Raw genomic sequence first — 23,491 nt, 5'->3', positions numbered from 1 at the left:
TTCCTAGCCCCTGTCAATGGAATAACATACCTAAGTTATAGAAGTTAGCATAAAGCTCCTAGTCAGCCTTAATTTCTACCCCCTTCAATTCAAAATCTAGGTTATTTTTTTTAACAAATAGTTTATTGTCAAATTATTTTCCACATAACACTCAGTGCTCATCCCCAAAGTGCCCTCCTCCATGCCCATCCCCCCTCCCCCCACATCCATCAGTCCTCAGTTTTTGTCAGCATTCAAGAGTCTCTCATGGTTTGCCTCTCTCCTTTTCCCCCACCATTTCCGCCCTTCTTCTCCCCCTTGTTCCTCCGTCAAGTTCCTCCTAAGCCTCCTATACATGCAAACATATGATATTTGTCCTTCTCTGCCTGATCTAGGTTATTTAAAGGGCGCCTGGGTGGCTCAGTCAGTTAAGCTTCCAACTTCGGGTCAGGCCATGACCTCACAGCTTGTGGGTTTGAGCCCCGCATTGGGCTCTGTGCTGACAACTAGCTCAGAGCCTGGAGCCTGCTTCCAATTCTCTGTCTCTCTCTCTGACCCTCCCATGCTCGTGCTGCCTCTCTCTCTCTCTCGCAGAAATAAATAAAACATTAAAAACAAAACAAAAAACCCTCCAAATTTAGGTTATTTTATGGTCTTTACAAAGCTAGAATTACTTTTCTCTTTAAAACTTGGCAGATTGGTGTTTTTGTTTTTATTCCTTGAGCTTGATAAGTTTTCTTTCCTGTGCCTACTTGCCCATAACTTATTCTTCTGGTCTGATGACTGCTTTTTAATGAGTTCAGCCTGTGCTTTCTTGGACAAATTGGGAGTGTGAGGAGTGTGTTAATTAGCTATGAGATCTAGCCCAACTTTTGAAGTTCAGAGCTTTGGAATGTTACAGATGTGTAAATACACTCATGGCTTTTTGCATTTGGTGATTGTTTCTCAGCTGAGACCTCAGGGAGCCTCCCACCTCAGTATTCTGTGACCCCTGACCCCTGAATGGTTCTGTCGTTAATGGCCAGTCTCTGGGGACCCATACCCAAAGGAAATGGCTTCCTGTTTTGGTCTAAGTGGCCCTTCTTCCTTGCAGCCTTCCTCACTGTTGACCAAATATCCAATTTCAGGATGGAGAAAATGAGCCTTCTTCCTCTCCCCTCCCCATGGGGTAAGGAGGAATGAGGCAGGAGCTGAGAAAGTTCCTCTGGGGGGGGGGGAGGTAAACTGTTTTCTTATGACTATACCCATATTGTAACAAATTATACCAAGTATTTCTTCAAATAAAATACCTACCTACTCCTGAGGAAGCCTGCATGATCACCCAAACTGATCCTTCTCACCCCCAATCTAGAAACATCCTCTTTTTCAAAACACTTCCCAAGTACGTCTTGGTGCTGGTCCTGGAGCAGACTCTGCGTCCTATGGATGAGTAAAAGAACTCACAGTCTGGTTAAGGAGACACCTCTTGAATAGACTCTATAGGTCCATAAATTTACAAAGAACCTGGGGACTGAGTAGGAGGCCAGGGAGGTAAATCAGTAAAGCTTTTGATCTTTGTACCCAAGTAGGTGGTTCCCAGGTGATGGGGGGGGGGGGGCGGTTACCATAGGCAGATGGCCCCTTCGAACAGGTGGGCATGTCAGCCCTGCTTTGCTGCTCCACTAAGCTGTGACTGATCACCCCATTGTCCTGGTGTATTTTAAGTGTTGTACTGTGAGTCAGTTCCTCCTGTCTCTGAAAAGGTGTTCTCCCAACCACATACTTTCCTAAAACAGTGTGAGCACAATATATGAGGAGTAAAAGAATGAGTGAATGAATGGATGAGTAAGTGTGGGTCCAACTAGACCATGTTACTCAGACTCAGTGAGGAGCCAGTGCTCCAGGCCCCCACTCCACCACTCCCTATCCTCTGCCCGATGGCCAGGATTGTGAAGGTGAAAGAGAATATGTGACGGGGTCAGAGGCTAGCAATTCTGAATTCGTCCCTAAAGTTTGAAGGGACACTCATCGTAAATCGTAAAAATTCCTCAGCCCTATACCAAAAATGAAACAAAAAGTTCATTTAAAAAACTGCTCAAAAACTCGCTGAGCTGAAAGGTGTCTTTGGTCCTCGGCTACAGGACAGGTGCTTTCAGATCCAGCTAAGGCAGTCCGGAGCCTCCTTTCGCTCCAGGCAATGCCCCTAACGAGTCAGGCGGTGTAGGGTCACCACTCACGAAGAACTGAACTATAAGCCAGAGCGGTGAGAACCGGGGACCGTGCGCCAAACGACCGCACAGGGTCAAAGGCAAGCTCCGCCAGGGGTGCCGCGCCGGAGAGATGGGACCCCTACAGACCGGGCTCCTCCCACAGGGGCGGGGCTCAGCGGGGGGAGGTGGAGTCCGTGCTCCTCCCCGGAGGAGCGGCGTTGGTCACGTGGGAGAGGTGCGGCGGCGCAGGCGCCGAAGAGCGCAGGCGCCGGGGCCATCCCTTGGACTCCCGGGCTGGGGGGGGCTTGGTCCGCTCGCCTCCAGGCGTCAGGCCTGGGAACAGGCGGGCGGGGGAAAGTGGTGCGAGCTGCCTGCGCGCACGTGACATCCGCGGGCGCGTGTCACCCCCACGGCGCAGGTCAGGAAACTGAGGCAGGGCCGGGGGAAGCGAGGCTCGGTCGGCTGCGCGCGGGTGGGTCAGACCCCGGGTGTGTTAGGCCCGCCCCTCGGGCGGCCCCAGAGTCCGCGGGAAGCTTCCTCCAAGCCGGCTGAGCGCCGCGGCACCTGCCGGGGCCGAAGCGGGTCCCCCCCACCCCCCGTCCTCGCGACGGACGGCGTTCACTCCCGGCCCAACTTGCAGCGGTCAGCGGGAAAACCCCGTGTTGAAGGTCTAAAGACCCAGGGCCCGGACTGTCTCTGATCTGTCAGATTCCCAGACCCAGGGCCCGGACTGGCTCTGATCTGTCAGATTCCCCCACTCTTTTCCCCTCTCCCGGCTTTGACTGAGACTGATAACACCGACCTGCCTGAATTATTGGGATAGAAAACTGAAAAAAGGACCCTGCCCAGGCGCTCCTGCCCCGCCCGAGCGGACCTGGGGGCTGTCTGGGGGTGGGCGGAACAGACGCAGGTGAGCGGACCCCGGCTCTGCCCTTGCTTAGGCAATGTGCTTTCTTAGGGTCGTGTGTTTTATGGGGCCACGGTTTCTTCGGAATCTCAGAGGCACCTGCTCTGTCCTTCCCCTAAAGGTCACACACCCCTGACCGAATTGGAAAGAGTCCAAAGTGTACATTTAAGATCCCTGTGCTGAAGTCCAGGAATGGAAAGACGAACAAGGCACCGATCTGACAGTCTCGAGATTGTTGCAGGGGTGGAGAAGTGAAAGAAATGGAGATAAGATGGCTAAGGCCCAGCCTGGCAAGGGTTCTGGGGAGGGACCACACCCAGGGAGTCCAGAAGCTGGACTGGAGTTCAAACCCAGCGAACTCTGGGCCTTTTTTCCCTTATAGACCATGATGTTTCTGAAGCTCAATTACCTAGACTTCAGATCAGTTTTGTTTATTTTAATGTATTTTCCTATGAGCTTGGCGGGTGATTAAAAAAAAAAAAGAATCCTTTAGGATTTATTTTGAAAAGTATTGTCCAGAAAGCAGCTTGGATGCTAGCTTGGATGCTCCTGCTCCAGCCCAGTCCCGGAGCCCAAGAAAGGGGATTCAGAATGCAAATCCTGACTCTTTGGAACATACCCAGTCATCAGAAACCCTCCATTTCATGTACAAACAACATTTTAGGGGAGATCATTGACTAATCTAGAAATGAGTAAGAATTATACATCATATTTACGTCACTCTTTGTAAGGGAGCTTACTTACAAAGCACCATCCGTACATTTAATCTTTTGATTCCTACAGTGCCGTAGAAGGTTAACTCAGGAGTCATTCCCATTTTATTGTTGCAAAAACAATGGCTTGTTCGGGTTCTACAACTTGTAGGAATTTAATTTAGATTTTAGTTCCTCTTGGTGTGGCTCTTCCCATGACCCCTGCCTGTGGAAGGGTATGCCATTTCTTTGAGATCTTCTGTACTCTTCCCTAGGGGTACAGAAGACATTTCTGATGGTTGTCTTATCAGCCTGTGTCCCTTAATTGGTTCTCAGAAAATTTGGTTAGGACTAGAATCCTGGGCCCTGAAACTGCAAGCTGAATTCTTGTCTCATTGTGAAATGTTGAGCTGAGACACTCCAAGTCTCCTCTGCTGAGGCTTGTGTAGCAATAACTGTCCAGAGGCCGAGGGACCCAGCCTCATCTCTGATCTTGGTGGCCTCTGGCACAGAGAGGTAACACGTGGACAGCGCCCTTTGCCTTCTCTGGTGCAGAAGGCAGTGTTGGCCAGGCTGCAGGAACGGCACAGCCCTGCAGAGCAGGCCGTTAGGCCAGCGGAGCCTGAGACAGACCGGGCTTCCCTCCAGACCTAGAACCCAGTACAGAGGCAAGCCTGTACTGACCCAGCTGGGGCGGCACACCTGCAGAATTTGTTCAGTGTTTTGTGTTCTTCGAATGACCTGCCCTCAGACCCATGTGAATCTGAGCCCTGCAAAGAAGAGAAAGATAATGCCTTAAATTCTGCAATACTTTATTGTACAAACAGATGCATATATCTGTATTCTTCCTGGCAACCCCTCCAAGTTCCCTTGTTTTTAGGAAAGAGCTATTGAGGGACAAGGTGACCTCTCAAAGAATGAAAACGCAGGATTTTTGTCCGAAAGCCCAGGGTCTTTTGTGGTATTGCCCTTGCCTTCCCATCCACACCCACGTAACTTGATAGAGCGGGTGTTCTGAGCCCAGTTAGGAGGCCATGCAAGCAAGGGGCAGATTGGCCACATATTTTGGGGGGGGGGGCTCTGATTAGAGGATTTGTCTTTGTCTCAGAGTTTCCCAATAATTGATTTTTTCCTCTTGTTCAGCTATCAGCATCTGTTCAGAACTTCCCAACTCTGACACCTGAAAGGACATCTGGGCCAGAGCTGGACAGACAGTCACCCCAAGGAGCCCAGCAGGGAGTTGGAGACTAAGGCAAGTAGGTGAGCGCTCACTGCAGGGCCCTTGATGACAAGGGGGTGGAAGCGCATTCCCTACTGCTCATGGGGCCTGGGGCGCCGATGCCACCAGGCTGCTAAACTGGTATTTTCAAGCCTGTCCCTATGTCATCCAGAATTGACAGGACCTTGTTAGTGTGGGGAGGAGAGGTGCACGGTGGCTGCTCAGCTGAGAATGAGCCATGTGACCCTTATAAAAACATGTGGCTTTGGATTATAAGCAGTTTGCAAAGCACTGGGACTCAAAGATAGGTGAACTCTCTGGCCGCAGATTTCCCGGGCCCTGTTCAGTTGCAGTTTTACCTTCAGCCTTCTTCAGGCCAGCGAGCAGACTTCTGGAACCTTACTGCTCCCCTGCCTCCCTGAACCCTGCCCCACTCTCCCCATGCTCCATGGTCGCAGCTTCTGCAGGGGTGTCCCATGCAGGATAAATAATCCTGGATTTGGAGTTGGAAGACCCAGACCCAGCCCAGCCACTGACTAGCCCTCCCCCATGTGACCTTGGACTAGTTAGTCCTTTCTCTGGGCCGAGTTTCCTCATTTGCTCAGTGAAGGAGAGGCTGAACCAGAGTTCTGAGGGAAGGAGAGGGGACAGGAGAGCAAAAAAGGAAGATGAAGCATCCTCTCCAGCCTCCTGCACTGAGGGCTGGAGGCAAAGAGGCCCGTGCACATTCTTTAGTTTCCTTTTTCTCCCTTCGCAGCCCTTTCTTCCTCCTGGCCTGTCTCAGGCCAGCTCATTCTGGGGAGGGAGGATTGCCTGGGTGGGGCTGGGCTGGGCAGGTGTACCCTCTAGTGTAGAATAGGATGCCGTCTCTACTTGTTTCAGGCACGAATTATCCCACCCGATGCCGATACTTTGTTTTATAAAGACTTTATCAGTTCCTGCCCAGAGGCAGCTCCTTGAACGGGCAGGAATTAGGCCTGGGGAAGTGAGGAGTGAGAGTGTGCACGCCCAGCAGGAGAGCGGTAGCAACAGAGGCCCCCCATGGCTTTTTGGACATCAGAACCCTGGAGTTGCAGCCGTGCCGTTCTTTAGAGTCTTCGGATGTCAGAACCGGGGCAACCTCATAGATTTGCTAGCTCCTCCCTCTGTCTGTACACAGCTTCTTCGTAGCTGAGGTCACATCGCCTTGCCGTTGAGCGGTGGAGCTACGACCCAACCTAAGATCACCCAAACCCCAGGCTTGAGTGTTTTATTTAGCATCAAGCCAGCCCCGTGCAAAATTACTTTCTGGTACAGAGCTGACATTGGGTGGCTCCAAATCAGTTCCAACATGGAGTGTAAAGAATGACATTCAGATCATTTCATTAGACATTGAATACCTACTGATTACCAGGATTTGTGTTAAATGCCAGGGATGCAAGAGTGAATGAGGCAACAGCCCTGCCCTCAGCTGACTCCACCATATTGTGTAAACAGACATGCCAGTGGCTAAAATACACTAAGTCCGCGTGTGCCTTGTGCCATGTGCAAAGGTCTGTGTGTGTTTCCACATGTGTGTGCGCTATATAGGCAGAAGTGGGGGAGATAGTTGATTGTTGGGGCATCCAGGAAGACGCTTTGGGACAGAGTGTTATTTGTGCTGGGCCTTTACATAGTGGGCACGGAGGGGAGGGGCATTCTGAGCAAAGGAAGCAACAGGAGCAGCAGTTTGGAGGCCTAACAAGACACCTTATGGTCCTCGCACAGGGAGTGGTCAGCATGGTGGACGGCAGCTAAGCTGTGTAGGGCCCCGACAGCTGCGCTGAGGAGTTCTGAGAGCCCAGAAGCAAGGCAAGAAGCAGGTCAAGGTGTTTTACAGTCACTCTGGCTGCAGCGTGGAGAGCAAGCTGTAGGGCACCTGGCTCGAGCCAAGCCTGTTCTGTGCTGTGGTTACCGAGGGAGGGCAGCACAGGGTCACCGGGGCCTGAGCCCAGAGAGGCCGAGGGGAGGATGAGCGTCAACCACGTTGCACAGGACGGATTCGAGGCGGGCGACAAGGGAGAAGGAGTGACTCTCAGCTTCTGGCTTGAGCAGTCGGCCAGGTGCCTGTCATTCACTGAGCTAGGAAACTCAGAAGCAAAACAGGCTGGAGGGGAGGTCAGCTTTGGACATGGTGCGACCGACATGACCTACGGAACCCTCAGGTACAAACTTTAAGTCTGGGACAGCAATAGGAACCTGGAAGTCAATACCAAGGGGTGAGGGTGCAGCGCTGGGAGTAGGTGAGGTCACCCGGGATCAGGTGGGGGTGAGAGGAGCGGAGGAGGGAAGGCCAAGGGGCGTAGGGGACACATAGTGTGTGAGGGACCACAGGGGAACCAGCTGACTTCCTGGGTGTAGGGCAAAGAATGGGGCAAGGGACAGGCCGCGTGAGGAGCCGTGAAGAAGGCGACATCTCCCTTGGATTTCAGTTAGTGGGGACACGTGGGCGGCGTTGAGGGCTTCACCTCCTGAGCCTGCCCTGGATAGCAGGGAGGGTCTGTTGGCGCTTGATAAATGTTACAGTCTGCATGACTGCAAATGACTCAAACTTTGTTCAGCTCTTCGAAGGGCCGGGGGCCTTGGCAGCTCTCCATTTTGATGTTTTCTGGAGATTGAGTATTAACAGCTGAAGGAGCCCCAGGGTTTCTGGGTGGCCCGGTCCTGCCTGTCGTGTGAGAGAGCGAGCTTGGGGCCGGAGGCGGGACTCCAGAGCCCCGCCTCCAGCCTTCCCCTGCAGCCTGGTTCCCGCCTGCTCCTGCTGGGTCAGCCTCTTTGTCGGCAGAAGCCCCGGAGCGTGCAGCTGCTGATGGTGAGTGTGCCCTGCTCCCAGGTTTACACTACCCACTACCGAGGGTAGGGAGAAGGGGCTGTGGGCAGGGAGTGGCTTGTGGAGTCCGGGGCTGCAGGGAAGAAACACTCTGGAGTCTGAGATGGGTGCGCAGGGGGTAGAGTTCTGATAGGGACCCAAGAACGTGCAGACTCCAGAGAGCTGCTTTAGATAGACCCGCATGATGGCACTGGAGTGCTTTAAGGAGCCTTAGCGTCCACCTCGGCCCACCGCCCCCCTCATTTTGGAGTGAGGAAAATGGGGCTGGAGCAGGGACCGCCCCCCCACTTTGGCCTCGGGAGCCCTGCTGGGTCTTGTCCCCCCACCACCATGTGCCTTCTCTCACCGGAGCTGCTGCTCTGAGCTCCCCCAGCTGTTGTCTGGGGTCTTATCACACTTCTCCTTCTTCTTTGGGAGATGGCGGAAGGACAGATAAGTCCCTGCAGCGGGAACTGAGTCCTGAATCCTGGTCAGGTGGGGGCCGGGCCAGGTGGGGGCCGGCTTCTGTAAACAACCTTGCTGTTACCTCCTAGGAAAACTGACCTTTTCCTTGATGGGGATAGGAAGGGGAGGATAGAGAAGGGACATCTGTCCCATGGGAAATTTCCTGTAATGATTTGGCTGTATTTGAGGACTGAAAAAAAAAGTCAGTCTTTTCTGATGCTCCTTAAGACAAAAGGGATCAATGCCCTTGACCCCCCAGAAACCCACAGATGAACGTGCGGGGAGGCAACATAGGCAGCCCTAGGGACCTCGTGGTCTAGGTCCAGGTTACAGTGCTGCTGCCTGCCGGCTCTGTGACACTGCAGAATGGCCTGAGCTGCTCTGAATTCAGGGTTGTCAGCCCATGAAACAGGGTAATATCTGCATCATACGACTGTTGAGTGAATGGAATTAGGCCGTGAGTGTCAAGTGACACTAAATAAATGCTGGCTTACCGGCTTTCCTATCTCTCCCACTGGCCTTAGAGGCCCATGTGAAAACGCTTTGTTCTGTTTCAAGAGTAAGGTCCCCTGCCTCCTCCTCTCTGTCGTGGGAATTGCCGGGATTCAGGATTCCCAGCCGGTCTCGCTCAGCAGCGAGTTGCAGGGCTACCTGCTCCAAGACGTGCCAGGAGGGGGATTGCTTTGTAACTTGGGGGGCTTGGCTCAGGGGCTGGACCTGCACGTTCTCTGGGTGTTTCCAAGAGCCAGTTTTCACTGCATCCCCTCCCCCCCACAGCAGAAGAGCCTGCTGCCAGAGGCCCACTGCAGTCGTGTGTTCATGCAGAGTAACTCCCCTCTGGAGTTACCGCTGCTCTCACGTCTTCGTGCCTGAGAGGGGAGCCCACGCTCCTCAGAGGGGTGAATCTCTGCTCAGACTTCCTGGATCCCAGGCTTCAGGTGGGGGTGGGGTAGTAAACAATACTCCTGGGGGCTTTGAATCCCACCTCTTGTATTCCAGTCCTTGGGCTAGAGGTAGGGGGGTGTGGGGGGGTGCCTTTGGACACGGGAGCTTCCCTTCTCCGAGTGCCTTGGGCACTGACATCCGCTCCTAGGCTGCCTGGTTTCTCCCAGGCTCATTCAGCCCAGACGGGGCCTAGGCCTTCCATCCTGCCCGCCGAGTCCTCTGCCAACTCCAAAGCCACCTCCTTCTGGGTGCTTCTGTGGCTTCCCACATCGGATGGAACTGGCCCTCATCCCCATCGCTTTCCGTTCACGAACCTTGCCCAAGCTGCCTCACCTTGCCGCTTGAGTTTCTGTTATCTGTGTGCGAGGCCCGTATGTCCTCCAGGACCGTGTATCATTTAGCGGCACGTCCTCCCACACTGCCATTTATCAAACACGTCAGTGCTGAATAAATGTTTGGAAACAAATGCTGAGTCCCATCGCAGTCACAAGCAAGTGGGCTCACTGGCCGTTGGTGGGAAGATGGGGCCCATTGGCCTCTAAGAGCAGCAGAGGTATGTTGGGAGGACATGGAGCTGAGTGTGAGGCTCCCTGGACTTCCTGCAGCGCACTGAAGTGTTTCAGGAGTTGAACTGAGTCCTTTGTTTTTTGTTTTTTGTTTTTTTAAATTTTTTTTAATGTTTTACTTATTTCTGAGACAGAGAGACAGCATGAGCAGGGGAGGGTCAGAGAGAGGGGGAGATACAGAGTCTGAATCAGGCTCCAGGCTCTGAGCTGGCTGTCAGCACAGAGCCCGACATGGGGCTCAAACCCACAAACCGCACGATTATTTCCTGAGCCGAAGTCAGACGCTTAACCGACTGAGCCACCCAGGCGCCCCGAAGTGAGTCCTTTGTAAGGGCAGATGTAAGCCGGTCTTTGTGAACCTTTCTTAAGCACTATCAGATCTGTGATCAGAGCCCACGCCATATGCTCCTGAGTCATCCACGTATGTCAGAAATCCAGGGATGTTTGGGATACATGTAAAGGTGCAGGAATTGCTCCAGACTCTGGGGAGGCTCCTGTTCGTAGCTGGCAGGCGAGAGATGTGGTTGTTGCGTGAATTCCCCCGATTGTTCTGCGAATTATAAGCGTGTAATGTGTAACTTTGCCTCATAAAAGAATTGGAAGCCGACCTGCCCTAAGGTTCTTTCCTGCTTGGCCCAGGGACTTGGGTTTTCCATTAAGTCGCTCTCATCATCATTCGGTTCTTCTGAATTCATTCGAGCGCACAGTTATGGAGAGTCTGCTGTGTACCAAGCAGGCTCTGTGCTGGGCCTGGCATTTCAGACACAAGCGGAGGGACAGAGTCAAAGGTACACAGGTGCATATCTTGTGTGGAGCACATCGGAAGCGTCACAGGTGTGAGGTGTAGGGGAATCTGCATCCCTTGGGGGTGGCAGCCAGGGTAGGCGTAGCATCCAGGAAGCCTTCTTGAAGAGGTGTCCAAGCCCTGAGGAGCAGAACGGATGAGGCAGGACATTCCAGGCCAAGGCGTAGATGTGTGCTCAGCATGAGCCCTGCTGCCCCCCTAGTGAGCTGAGAGAGGTGAGCTGAGAGACTGGAGGGCGCAGCTCTCCCAGCCCTAGTCACTGTCCTTTCTGTGGCTGACCACTAGCCAAGCGCAAAATCATGAATTCTTTGCCCTGGACAATGCTTCTCAAACTTTTGTGTGCATGTGAACTGCCTGCCCGGTTTGCTTAAGATGCATCTGATGACTCCTTAGTTCTGAGCTAAGGGGTGAGATCTGCACTGCAATGTGACCCCAGTACTGCCAGCCAGGAGGCCGCGAAGTGGTAAGAAACTCTATTCTCCGGGCTTCAGACCCTCGCCCGGGAGAGGTGCCTGGGCAGTGCCCCTCCCCCAGCCCACACACCGGCCTCCTCTTCTTTTTCCCCTTCCGAATTCCTCTTTCGGAAATGCTGTTTTCATTTGGTCATTCCTCCTCGTCACCCCCCTGCCTGGAAGTTCCCTTTTATTTCTTAACTCAAATCTGAACTTTTCACACTGGCCTAATGCAAGCCTGGCCCACCCTGTCTTCCCAAGTCATCACCACCAAATTAACCCCAGCCCCCCACCTCCATGGCAGTGGACCCCTCACAGCCCGCCCTGGGAGGTGGCACGTGGATTTCCGGCACTGTGCTTAATGCACGCGCTGTAGGGGAGACGGAAGTCTTTGGTTAGGTGGGCCCCCCCGCACACACACACCTGGTCTATACCCGGTGATCGCAGCACACAGAGTCATGCTGACGCTTTGGGAGGAAGGCCTCAGTATCAGCCCCGAGGATGGCAGGAGGACCATGGAAACAGGTGTTTGAAGTAGTTGTCAGGAGAAGGGAGGCCAGATGGGGTACCCGCTGCTGCTGTCCCGGGGGCCTCAGGAGCTCCCGCACAGAAGCTCGGGGCTTCCTGACCAGAGGAGGCCCCCAGGACTGAGCTGGGGACAAGGCTGGATGCTAAGGGGCCCACGTGGAGGTCCATTTCGACCCGTGGCCCACGCAGACGCCCAGCAACGGGCCTACGTGCCGCCGTTCTCTCGGTCCCCTCCCCTGGTACAGCAGACGTCGGCATGGCTCTGCTCACAGGGCGGAGAATGTCAGGCCGGACATGCGTGTTCAGCAGTGACCATCGCCGTTAAACCATGTCGTTGAATCGCTGGTTGATACTCCAGGTGCTGACTGTTGTCGACTCTGGTTGTGTGTTGTTGCTTCTTTTTTGCTTTCTGTTTTATTTTCACAATGAGCCTCTTTTATCTGTCTAATGAAGGAAATCTAAAGCGATTCTCAGTTGAGAGAAACATACTGAGGTTGCCTGCCTAGCAGGAGTGAGGCCCTGCCGGGCACGGGCTGGCGGCTGGAGGGATGGTGCGGCCTCTGTTTCTGAGGGACTCACAAGCTAAAGAGGAAGAAGGAGAAGATAACAGAACAGTGTGGTTGCTGTTCTGAGTATCCTTTGATCAAGGAAGAGAGAGCTGCCCCTCCCCAGGGAGACAGGAGCCCAGATTCCCAAACTCAGTGGGAAAAGCAGGCAGCGACAGACATGGAGGGGAAGGAGGAAGGAGGCCGCCTCCAGGGGACCCCGCACGGACACACTGCACAGTCAGGAGACTGCAGCCTGGGGCAGGGGGGAAGGAACAGCCAGAGAGGCATCCTCAAGGGCTGTGGTGTCTCTGTTCTCGTGCCTGTCCCACCCGCCAGCTCCCTGCGGCGGGAACCTCCACGGGACCATATCCCCAGGCTCTTCTGCCAGCAGGTGCTTAGCAGCCCTTGCCGGTTGGCTCTGCCCCCGCCACTCCCCTCCCCCTGCCTCGTAGGAGGCAGGGGTCTTGCCCGGAGACCAGGTTCCAGCTCTCTCGACGGGAGAGCAGTAACATCTCCTTCCTCTCAATCTCCAGAAATGTCTTTCCTCCAGGATCCGAGCTTCTTCACCATGGGGATGTGGTCCATCGGCGCAGGGGCCCTGGGGGCAGCCGCCTTGGCGCTGCTCCTGGCCAACATGGACGTGTTTCTGCCCAAGTCCCGGAGTGCGACGCTGGAGTATCTGGAGGACATAGACCTGAAAACTCTGGAGAAGGGTGAGCCCCGACCCCACTGGCCTCAGTACTTTTCCAGGGTGCCGGGATGCAGACTTCCTCATTTTTTCCCTCCTGAAGGGGCCCTCTCTCTCTCTCTCCATCTCTCTCTCTCTCTCTCTCTCTTTTTTATTTAACTGAAAAGGCACTATAACAACATTAGGAAAAATTTAAAGCATTTTAAAACATACTGATGATCCCACTGCCCTAACGCAGTAATCATTTGTTTTTTGCACATTTCCTTCCATGTGTTCACAGTATGCAGCTGTGATCTTGTTGGACCTGGGATATTTTACATTTTTGCTTTTTCTTATCAGGAGCGTTTTTCACTTTCTCTTGTTGTCCCTTGGACCGCCACCACAAAACAGGAGCTCCATGGGCCAAATACATTTGAGAAACGCTGCGTACGCAGCTGCGTGTTCCCGATGCCGAGCACGGGAGTTGCTTGTGGAAATGCAGCATGTGGACTCTTACTGGTGCAGGCACCGTCTGCCCTCACCCGCGGGCAGCACATCCATGGTGGGCTGGGAAGCACAGGGTCGTGCCTTTACAAGGGACCCGCCCATCCCCCTCTCCTTGGGGAGCCCACTTGGAGTCCCTGGTGGACAGCTGAGAGCCACACACTTGCACGTGGTTCCTCTGGCACCACCCCGTGCGCTTGTGGCGTGGGATGTGTGGCCCGGTGCGATTTCAGTGGTGCCGATGGTATGGGCACCGTTGACCTGAGTTTGGGGAGATTTGGGTCTACCTGAGCGGGTAGTCTCATGGTTGGCCCCTCAGAGGGAGGCGAGGTTATCATCACCTGCTTAGTAAGTGAGGAAGCTGGTGGTGGGGAGGCGGGAGCTGTGAGTGTACGCTTGCCACATAGGTCACCTTGGAGGAGGGCTGAGAAGTCCTTCGGACAGACGCTTGTTTGCTGCCTTCAGCTCAAGGTTTTCCAGGGTCAGGTGACGACAGACCCCGCCCCACTCCTTCTTCTCACCTAACATCTCACAGGATTCCTCTGAGACATGCTGAAACGGGGGCTGTGTCTGCAGACACCACGGTGGGCACTTTCCTACCCATCTTTCGATGCCCCTTGTAGCCTCTGTGGAGCTGCTGGGCGCCCACACTTACGAATGAGGAGCCTGAGGTTTCGGGAGTGCCCAGGCCACTTTCCAGATGCGGACTGTGTCTGACAGCGGCCTGGCCAGAGTGGCAGAGCGGTACTTCCCTGAGGTGTTTCCTGGTCCGTCATCTTCTGCCCTGTCCTGTGAATGATACTACAGTTAATATATTTAGGCCAAACATTTTTTTCATTAAAAAAAAAAATTTCTGTCGACGTAAGCCCTTTTAAGAGTTAGGTTTTTGTTTTCTGGGGTTTTTTTTGTTTTGTTTTGTTTTGTTTTGTTTTAAAGTATAAGATCTCTTTCAGCTTTTGGCCACGTATCTGCCCTAAAGGATCATGACAGTGTCCGCTGATACCAGCAAAGGAATTTGCCAGTTTTCCAGAAATGTTCCAGTTTGGAATGTTCAAGTTTGCAAATCGATTTTTATGGGGGAGGGCCCATTGGGGGGGTTCAGTAGGACCCTTACACCGTATTAATTTTCCTCCGAAGGGGGAGTCTTTCCTGCGTTTCCGGTTTGCGATTCCCAAGTCCTCTGCGGGGCTGGTACCATTTATGAGCTGGCCTTGCGGTTGGGGCCGAGCCAGGAGGGGATGATGCTGAGGTGCTTTTCTTCTCCCCAGACCCGAGGACTTTCAAAGCAAAGGAGCTCTGGGAAAAGAACGGAGCGGTGATCATGGCTGTCCGCAGGCCAGGCTGCTTCCTCTGTCGGGAGGTGAGTACACGGAGGCTCTGTGCCGAGGGAAGGATCCTAGCAAGCGGGGCTGGCACGTTTCCAGCCAGGACCAACAGTCTGGAGGCCCCCTCTGACCTTCGATCAGCACCGTTATTTGCTCTAGGTATTTCTTTGGACTTGTTCCCTGTTTGTGTTCATTTAACAGCTCACCATATCATGGAGTTGGCAAATACACCGGACTCTGGCTCTCTCAGGCCTTTGCGCTCTTAGGGACTGTGTCCAGGGCCGTCTTCTTATTTAATCAGGGATGGGGACCAGGTCCAGCTGTGTGTTCCCAATGCCGAGCACAGGACTTGCTTGTGGAAATGCGGCGTGTGGACTCTTACTGGTGCAGGCACGGTCGGCCCTCACCTGCGGGTGGCACGTCCATGGTGGGCTGGGAAGCACAGGGTCGCATCTTTAGAAGGGACCCGCCCATCCCCCTCTCCTTGGGGAGCCCTAGTGGAGTCCCTGGTGGACAGCCGAGAGCCACACACTTGCACGTGGTTTCTCTGGCACCAACCGTGCACTCGCGGCGTGGGATGTGTGGCCCAGTACGATTTGAGTGGTGCCGATGGTGTGGGTGCCATTGGCCTGAGTTTGGGGAGATTTGGGTCTCCCTGAGCGGGTGGTCTCCTGGTTGGCCCTTCAGAGGGAGGCCATCGTCACCTGCTCAGTAAGTGAGGAAGCTTGTCACCGGGAGGCAGGGCCCAGCCTTGTCACTTCACAGGTAGGTAAACCAAGGGCCAGAGTGCTTTGGTGACCTGTCCTGGGCACACAGTCTATGATAGAAGGCCCAGGTTCTGAGGCCCGCCCTGCCTGGGGGAGAACTGGGAGTGAGACCACGTGGTGGCTGTGGCCCGGTCCATGTCACCATCCTCCTCTGTCCCGTTGTTCTTCCTATGCCTGAGGCTTTCCTTTCAGCCTTGTGATCTCTCTCCTGCCCATGTGGCTGGACAGGCAGAGAATCCACTCACATTCAAGGCACTTCGGTGTCTCCCCCACCTACCCCTGGAAAATACAGCCTGTGTCCCAGAGGAAGAAAATGAGGTGCAGAGGTGGTGACAAAGTCACACTGCCGTGGGGGGAGGCGTGTCCATTTCCTATTGCTGCTGTCCCAGACTATCACAAACCTAGTGGCTTTAAAGAACACACATCTGTTAGCTCGCCGTTCTAGAGGTCAGAATTCTGAAATTGGTCTCCTTGGGGCAAAATGAAGGTGTCAGCAGGGCTGCATTCCTTCTGGAGGCTTTAGGGGGGGAAGTAGCTCCCTTTCCTGTTGCAGTTTCTCGTGGCCATCTGCATTCCTCGGCTCACGGCCCCCTCCTCCACTGTACAGCCAGCAACGGCTCAACCATGCTTTCTCGCATTGCGTCACCACCACGCTGACTTCTGCTTTCCTCTCCCACGTTTAAGGACCCCTGTGGTTGGGGCCACCCAGAAAACACATGGTTAGCAACGATCTGCCGGCCTAATTCCCCCTGACCGTGTGATAAAACAGACTCACAGCTTCCTGAGATTAGGATGTGGACATCCTGACAGGCTGTTATTCCACCTACCATGGGAAGCGAAGCCTAAAGTCAGGGCTCTTGGTTCAACGTCTGTCATGCCTTCAGATACCAACCTGGAGGCCCGTCGTGACTTGATTTCCCAAGGCGAGTGAAACCCAAAAGATGCCAAGAGCCAGTGCCCTCGCTCATTAGCACTGCTTGCCCACGCCCCGGGCTCCACCTGGCAGAGCACTTGGTGGAAAACGTGAGCTGGGTGGCGGCCTGTGATCTTTCGAGTGGCCCAGAGCGGAGGCGTGTGACTGAGTTTCCACATCATGGCTCCGTGCAGCGGCGTCCCGGAGTAAAGAGCCCGGGAAGGGGGAGTAAACCCTGGCATGTCACACACGTGGTCTCTGACCACAGCGGGCCTGCGGCCCTCCCCGCTGTAGGACAGGGTTTGCAAAAAATACTCAGTGAAGCTCTTGATCAGTGCATCGCGGGGGATTCTGCTTCTCCGGGACGCGTGCGAAGCTTCTCTGTGAGGCGCGTGGTTTCCTTTCTTCATTCAGCATATAGTTCGTGAGAGTCAGGATGTCCATGCTTCCCACTTCAGCTGTGTCCGCCTTCCCCTTCAGATCTTTCCACCTGGTTTCTAGTACCTTCCACATCTTCAGCCCATGTGCTGGCCATGGACGGATAAAAGAAACAGAAGGACGTAGTTTCTAACACGGAGACACACTGGGGAACTTAAGTGACAGCGCCCAACTTGGTGGTACACAACTGACTCAGTTCTGCAAAAGTCCCCAGGCGGGAAAGCCTGGGTACGCACAGAGAGCTGGGGCTCTAGTCCGGACTCCACCAGCCCAGGACAGCTTTCAGCACAGGGGCTGCTTTCCGGAGGGGGATTGGAGCAGGAGAAAAAGGAAGGGTGTTGCAGGCTGGGGAGCCCCCTGAGCGCGGGTGTGGAGACAGCTGTTCCCACGGCCAGAGGGGCGTTTGTCTCAGGCCCCAGCGCCTGCGCTAGTTCGGTCTAGTGCAGGGGAGGGACTGGGAGATGAGGTGGTGGAGAAGCTTCGTCTCGGCTCCAAGCGGCAGGCCCAGGCCGTGTCTGGAGCAATCTCCTAGTTATCAGCTGCTCCCCAGGCCATGGTCAGGATGCTGGTAACGGGAGGCTTGCCCCTCCTTCCCACCGTGGAGAAAACCAGAAGCCTGGGCTGAGGAGGCGCCCTGACACCCTCCAGCCGAGGCCTCGTGCGCAGCCGGGACAGGCTTAGGCGGGGCCACACAGGCCTCAGTTGTTTGGGGCGTTGTTGCGCTTGTTCTTTGCATTCGGTGCCAGCCACACTCTGGGCCCGTAGGGAAGTGGGTATTGGTTGTGGCTGCAGAGCCACCAGAGTTTGTGCCCCTGAACCTCGCTGTCTTCTGCAGGAGGCCGCGGACCTGTCCTCCCTGAAGCCCAAGCTGGACGAGCTGGGAGTCCCCTTGTATGCAGTGGTGAAGGAGCAGATCGGCACTGAAGTGAAGGACTTCCAGCCTTACTTCAAAGGAGAAGTCTTCCTGGACGAAAAGGTCCATGTGCGGGGGGGCCTGTTGACACAGGCTGGTGGGGCTTGTGCTTAGGGGTGGGGAGCTCAGTGGCCCACGGGAGGTCTGGCCTGGGGCTGCCCTGACTTCGGAGAGGCTCACCCAGCCCTCAGGGCAGAGCATGCTGGGACACTTGACAGGTGTCTTCTCAGGTGTTCCTTGAGCCCTTCCGGAATTGTGACCTGGGCGTGGAAGCCTAGGAAATTGCTGGGCTCTCGCACTGTACAGGGGTGGGAGGTCAGCACGAGCCCCTGTCTCTTAATTCACCGCAGCCGCTTTTCTTTCCCCTCTACTGTCCCCTGTGCAGGAGGTCGGCCTATTAGCAGCCTGACGGGCACGAGAGCACCCCACGCTCTAGCAAGGGGTCAGAGTCCGAGCGGAGAGCTGCATGTTCCCAAGCTAGGCCCTCCCCGTGGCCAGAAGCTGGCGCTACCAGGGCGGTCTCTCCCCGGGCAGCTGAGCCTGCTCCTGGGCCCGAGCCACATGTGTGTTAGGTTCTGGAAAAGGCCACGAAGCAGCATTGTTGCGTCTTTGAGAACAAATGCCCTGTCGGGCCCCTCTTCTCCTGAGGGAAGGCAGGCACACAGGCTGCTCACAGGGGCTCTGTCTTTCTTGCTCCCGCAGAAAAAGTTCTACGGTCCCCAAAAGCGGAAGATGATGTTCATGGGATTTGTCCGTCTGGGTGTCTGGTACAACTTCTTCCGGGCCTGGAATGGAGGCTTCTCTGGAAACCTGGAAGGCGAAGGCTTCATCCTCGGGGGAGTTTATGTGGTGGGACCGGGAAAGCAGGTACGTTCCTCGTGTTCACGTGTGGTCTGTGGCACCAGACACTGAGAGGGGTGGTGACTTTCCCTACTTGGAGTCTTGCAGCCGTCCTTCCAGAAAGCCAGGAAGTACAGGGAGGGGAGGGGAGGGGTGTTAGCATTTGTCGCCCATCTGTTCTCCAGCCGCCTCCCCCTTGAGTCCCCTCACTCAGTAATGCCCTGAGATGGGCCAGGCGGGTACCTTGGACTGAGAGGGGCGGGTGAGCGCGCAGCTCATCAGCACTGCGCACCTGGCTTTTCTGATGTCAAGTTCTGTCGTCTGCGCTTGAAAGAAAGCGGAGGTTTTACTCCGTCAAGAATGTATTCCCTGGCAGTTTTCCCAGGTCACCGGGGATGGACAGTAGAGAAAAGTAAGAGGAGAGAAGGAATAGAAACAGGCCGAATCAGGGGGAGTAGCAGCGTGTGGGAGGAGACAGCACTTGCCCCTGGGGGCTTCTCTGCAGACGGCTGCTCTGGGCCCCGGCTCTGAGGATCCAGAGGCAGCACAGGGACCCTGTGGGCCTGGGAGCCAGGTGGCTGGGTGCTCCACATCAGACCCCGGGCAGCCTCGAACTCTGGAGACCCCCCCCGGTGCAGTGCCGGCAGGTGCCAGCCAGACGCAGAGCAGGGGTGGGAAGTAGGTGCAGCGTCAGGGCCCCGACTGGTGCCCTGACCTCAAGTCCTGTCTCTGCCAACTTTGGGCATGACATTAAAACTTGGCCTCATCTGTAACAAGACGGCATTGTCTGCACCAGTGACTCTCACTACTAACATTAATAATTGTGCACTTTTCAGGGTGCCTGGGTGGCTCAGTCAGTTTAGCCTCCAACTCTTGGTTTCTGCTCAGGTCATACAATCTCACGGTTTCTGAGTTCGAGCCCCGTGTCAGGCTCTCCCCTGACGGTGCAGAGCCTGCTTGGGATTCTCTCTCTCCCTCTCCCTCTTTTCTCTTTCTCTCAAATAAATAAATAAATAAATAAATAAATAAATAAAATAGTAAAGAATAATTTCGGGGCACCTGGGTGGCTCAGTCAGTTAAGCTTCTGACTTCGGCTCAGGTCATGATCTCACAATTCATGAGTTCGAGCCCTGCATCAGGCTCTGGGCCTGGAGCCTGCTTTGGATTCTGTATCTCCCCCTTTCTGCCCCTCTCCCAGCTGCGCTCTGACTCTCTGTCTCTCTCTCAAAAATAAACACTAAGAAATTTTTTTTAAATGACCTCTTGCTTTTCTCAATTTGGGAGGAATCAAAGCTAATGGGAATAGAAGTCCTTCAATTTCAAGCTTTACTTCTAGTCTCTTTCTTTTAAATCGTGGTGACTGCTAGTGCTTTTCTGGATTAGAATCTGGTACGGGTTGGTGCCTGATTTAACATGAACCTATTTGCTTACTTTCTGGTAAAGATACCAAAATATCGTAGCGATCATGGCTGCCAGCAAGTGCCTGCTGAGTTCTAGGTCCTTGCAACCAGTCCGGGATGTTAGGTATTTTTATTCCCATCTACTTGTGAGAAAATGAAATATGACGGATATGAAAGAGCTCAGCCCATACACAGCTGCTTAGTGGCACAGCGGACCTGGAACTCAGGAACTCGAATGTGTCCTGCCCCAGAGACCCCACTGTTCGTCCGCCCAGAGCCTCTCTTCGAGGTGGTTCCAAAGACCCCATCCAGAGGCCCTTGCCCTTAGGCCGCTTCCCGAGAGGATCAGTCGCTCAGCTTCCTCAGGCTCTGGCGCTCCGGGATTCCTTCCTCCTCCTCACCTCTGCCTTCCCTCGGCCTCCAGGGCAGGGCCGAGCTCACCTGGATGCCTTCTCTTGCCTGGCGATGACTCATCTGGTGCTCACAGGCTCCCTGAGCCTGGCTGGCCTGTTCCTTGTGTTGCTAGGCGTGTTGTTTGCCCATGTTGGGGTGCTCCCTGAGGCCCTGCCTTCTTCCTTCCTGGTGGAAGGTGGCCCCGGCTGGCTGAGTTCAGGACTTGCCTCCGTGTTTTTTTCTTTTTCTTTTTTTTTTTTTTGTTCAAGTCGGCTTCACGCCCAGCACGGAGCCCCATGTGGGGCTTGAACTCACGACCCTGCGATCAAGACCTGAGCTGAGATCAAGACCTGAGCTGAGATCAAGACCTGAGCTGAGATCAAGAGTCAGACACTTAACTGACTGAGCCACCCAGGCGCCCCACCTCCGTGTGTCTTAAGGGCAGAGTTTCTGCCATCCCACCGAGCCGGCTGCCCCTCGGGGGAGATTTCCTTTGTTAATAATAATCTTTAAAGCTCACTTACATTAAAGAAGTAATGTGTCTTCAACATAGAACATGTGAAACCCCAACAGAAGGTGAGGAGAGCCATTCTGTCAGCACAGCCACCACGCACAACCCGTTAGAGCAGCACAGAGCTGGGTTGAGAAGACTTTAGTTTTATTTATTTTAGAAAATGCTGTCTTGCTAAACTAGATACTCCTTTTTTCAAAAATTTTTTCAATATTTTTTAATTTGTTTCTGAGAGAGAGACAGCGTGAGCAGGGGAGGGTCAGAGAGAGAGGAAGACACAGAATCCGAAGCAGGCCCCAGGCTCCGAGCTGTTAGCACAGAGCCCGATTTGGGGCTCGAACCCACGAACCATGAGATCATGACCTGAGCCGAAGCTGGACGCCCAACCGACTGAGCCACCCAGGCACCCCTAGATACTCCTTTTTTCATTTACTGGTGTATCGTGAACGTTTTCTATGTTGTCATCTGTTCTTCCCCCGGACCTGTAACGTCTGCCTCCTGTCTTATTAAACATGTAAATATAGTTTCCTGATCTGTTTCTCTGTAGTCGCCACAGTGTGGTGGGATTTGTTGTTGTTGTTGTTGTTTTAAAGTCTGTATAAATAATGGTAGAGAGAACATATTTGTTTGTTTATTTAGTTTTTTGGGTCGAGTTCCCTGATGACATAGGTCAGGGAACTTGTTAACAAGGATTCCTGGATACTGACCTCAAACACAGTATTTTGTGTATTTTACCACTTTGGAGTAGCTTGGCGGATTTCTGTCTTAGAGAGCATTTTGCTTCACGGTATCTGGAGTGGCCTCTGGTGTCAGGAAATCTGAGGAGAGGCTCTGTCTTCCCTTCTCAGATGCTCATTCAACCTCGGCCGAAGCCTGACCTCCGAGCTCCGCATCCACCCCTTGAGGCTTTTCTCTGGTAGCTCATCCTGCAGAAAGTCTCTTTGTCCGGCATGTTCTTTGACTTCCCCCTCTCTGTAGACCCGCAGCTGCCTTCCATGCTTTATCATCTGTGGAGCCTTCCCCGGTCACCCCATTCTATTGAACCCCTTCTGCCTTCCTCCTTCACTCCTGACCGTACTGCTTGACAGCCCAGCTGTCGTGAGGTAGCCTCCCCTGGTCCGTCCTCACCCCCACAACGGAGCCCTTCAGGAGCAGTGCCAGGCCCGATTGGGATCTCGTCCCCGCTGCCCGAGCTGCCGCTTGGTGTCTGTGTCACGAACGGGTGACTCATATAGTGAGAACTGATGTTTCCTCTTGTTTCTTCTCAGGGCCTTCTTCTTGAGCACCGAGAGAAAGAATTTGGAGACAAAGTAAACCTAGTCTCTGTTCTGGAAGCCGCTAGGAAGATCCATCCACAGACTTCGGCCTCAGACACAAAGTGATTGTATGAAGCTGCCCGGCTCAGGGATAACTAGGGCCACTCACCTGTATCACGGGATGTGTCGTGTCTCTGCTCATGTCCCCAGAGAGCTAGACAGCCACCCATGCCGTGTTCTCAGTAGAGATCATTAATGTGTTTTAATATTGTGCTCCGTTTAGGCCCACTAAGGCAAAAACAGCCCCTGGACAAGATTGATAAAAATCTAAGAAACCAGTGAGGGTCACTTCAGCTGAATCCTGGAAAATATGAAGCTTCCTGTTGCCTGCTGCCCCTCCTGGAGTGCGAGCTCTGTTATTTACAATGGTTTTTATTCTCGTGTCTTCGAAAATCTAAGAAGAGTTGATGATTGACTTAAAGATTCAGGATATAAAGGTTTCAGGCTTGTGTGTTTTCCGTTAATGACCTGTTCTACACCGTTAAAGTAATACTCTTGTAAAGGAGTTGAAGTGCTCGGGGTGGCTTGATAAAAGTAAATTATAAAGTGAAATCTATGTTTTTCCTTGCCTCCTGTTCTAACCTCAGAGGTTTGTTTTTCTAGAAGAAATGATCATTTCTGGCTCTAATAAAATTATGTATCAGAAATTGCCTGTAATCCAAGTCTTTCTGATAAAACTAACAATAAAAATATTTACGGTCGTGATGGCTGAATTTAAATCATTGATGCCAAAGACATGGAACATGAAGAATCAATATTCTCCATGGGTGGGGGGTTAGGGGTGGGGAGAGCTCCTTTAGTTCTGATGCCCTAAGAGGTTTGCAGACCACCAGAGAAATTCATTCTGTCACTCATGTGGGTGATTTTGCTGTCTTCCTAGGGGAATGACTTTGGTATTTAAAATTGGTGGCTGCTTTCCTACTGACAGTCTTTCTGCCTAATTTGGTGAATGAAGAGGAGAAGGGACAGAGCAGATGAACTATAATTTAATTCATTAATTTGTTATGTAACTACGAAGTCAGTAAAAGCCCAGAGCGGGGGGGTGGGGGGGTGCTCTGCCCCGGAGTATCTGCTTAGGGGCACCAAGTCCGCCCTGGAGTAGGAAGGTGGGGATGGGAATCCAGGGAAGGAGGGATGAGGGAGCAGACCAGCCAGGAGGAGGGGAGTCCGTGTTTACCCGGGAAAGCAAGGACAGCGACTGAGTCGGAGATAACGGCCGGGAAGTAGGAGGGCCTCAGCAGGGAGCACGGTGTGCAGCGGGTTCAGAACTGAGACCGTGCCTGGGTCTGACTTCACGGCAAGCGCACGGCCTGCGAAGGGCCAGGCTCCCGCGGGCTTCGAGAGAACACTCTTCAGTACTTGACCAAGGTCGGCATAGTGAC

The 23,491-nt window shown here is 53.7% G+C and overlaps 1 protein-coding gene across 8 annotated transcripts; it reads left to right on the top strand.

Annotated features, from left to right (window-relative positions):
* Window positions 1-2,456: 2,456 nt before the first annotated feature.
* Window positions 2,457-22,814, top strand: PRXL2A (peroxiredoxin like 2A). Of its 8 annotated transcripts, none has more exons than XM_039240550.1 (7): window positions 2,457-2,586; window positions 4,911-5,019; window positions 12,656-12,835; window positions 14,562-14,653; window positions 17,572-17,712; window positions 18,352-18,516; window positions 22,062-22,814. In XM_039240550.1, exons 3-7 carry the CDS (start codon window positions 12,658-12,660, stop codon window positions 22,173-22,175), a joined length of 690 nt encoding a protein of 229 aa, XP_039096481.1. In that variant the 5' UTR covers window positions 2,457-2,586; window positions 4,911-5,019; window positions 12,656-12,657; the 3' UTR covers window positions 22,176-22,814. The 8 variants fall into 8 exon arrangements, with proteins under 8 accessions (XP_039096481.1, XP_039096479.1, XP_039096485.1 ...); XM_039240548.1 differs by having other exon boundaries at window positions 4,911-5,027; XM_039240554.1 differs by having other exon boundaries at window positions 2,458-2,586; window positions 12,673-12,835.
* The last annotated feature ends 677 nt before the right edge of the window (window positions 22,815-23,491 follow it).

Source organism: Hyaena hyaena, unplaced genomic scaffold (genome assembly GCF_003009895.1).
Source record: "Hyaena hyaena isolate Hyena2069 unplaced genomic scaffold, ASM300989v1 scaffold_176, whole genome shotgun sequence".
In the NCBI taxonomy this organism is placed as follows: Eukaryota; Metazoa; Chordata; class Mammalia; order Carnivora; family Hyaenidae; genus Hyaena; species Hyaena hyaena.
Note: the sequence above shows the minus strand (reverse complement) of the source record. Positions and strands in the feature narration are given on the sequence as shown.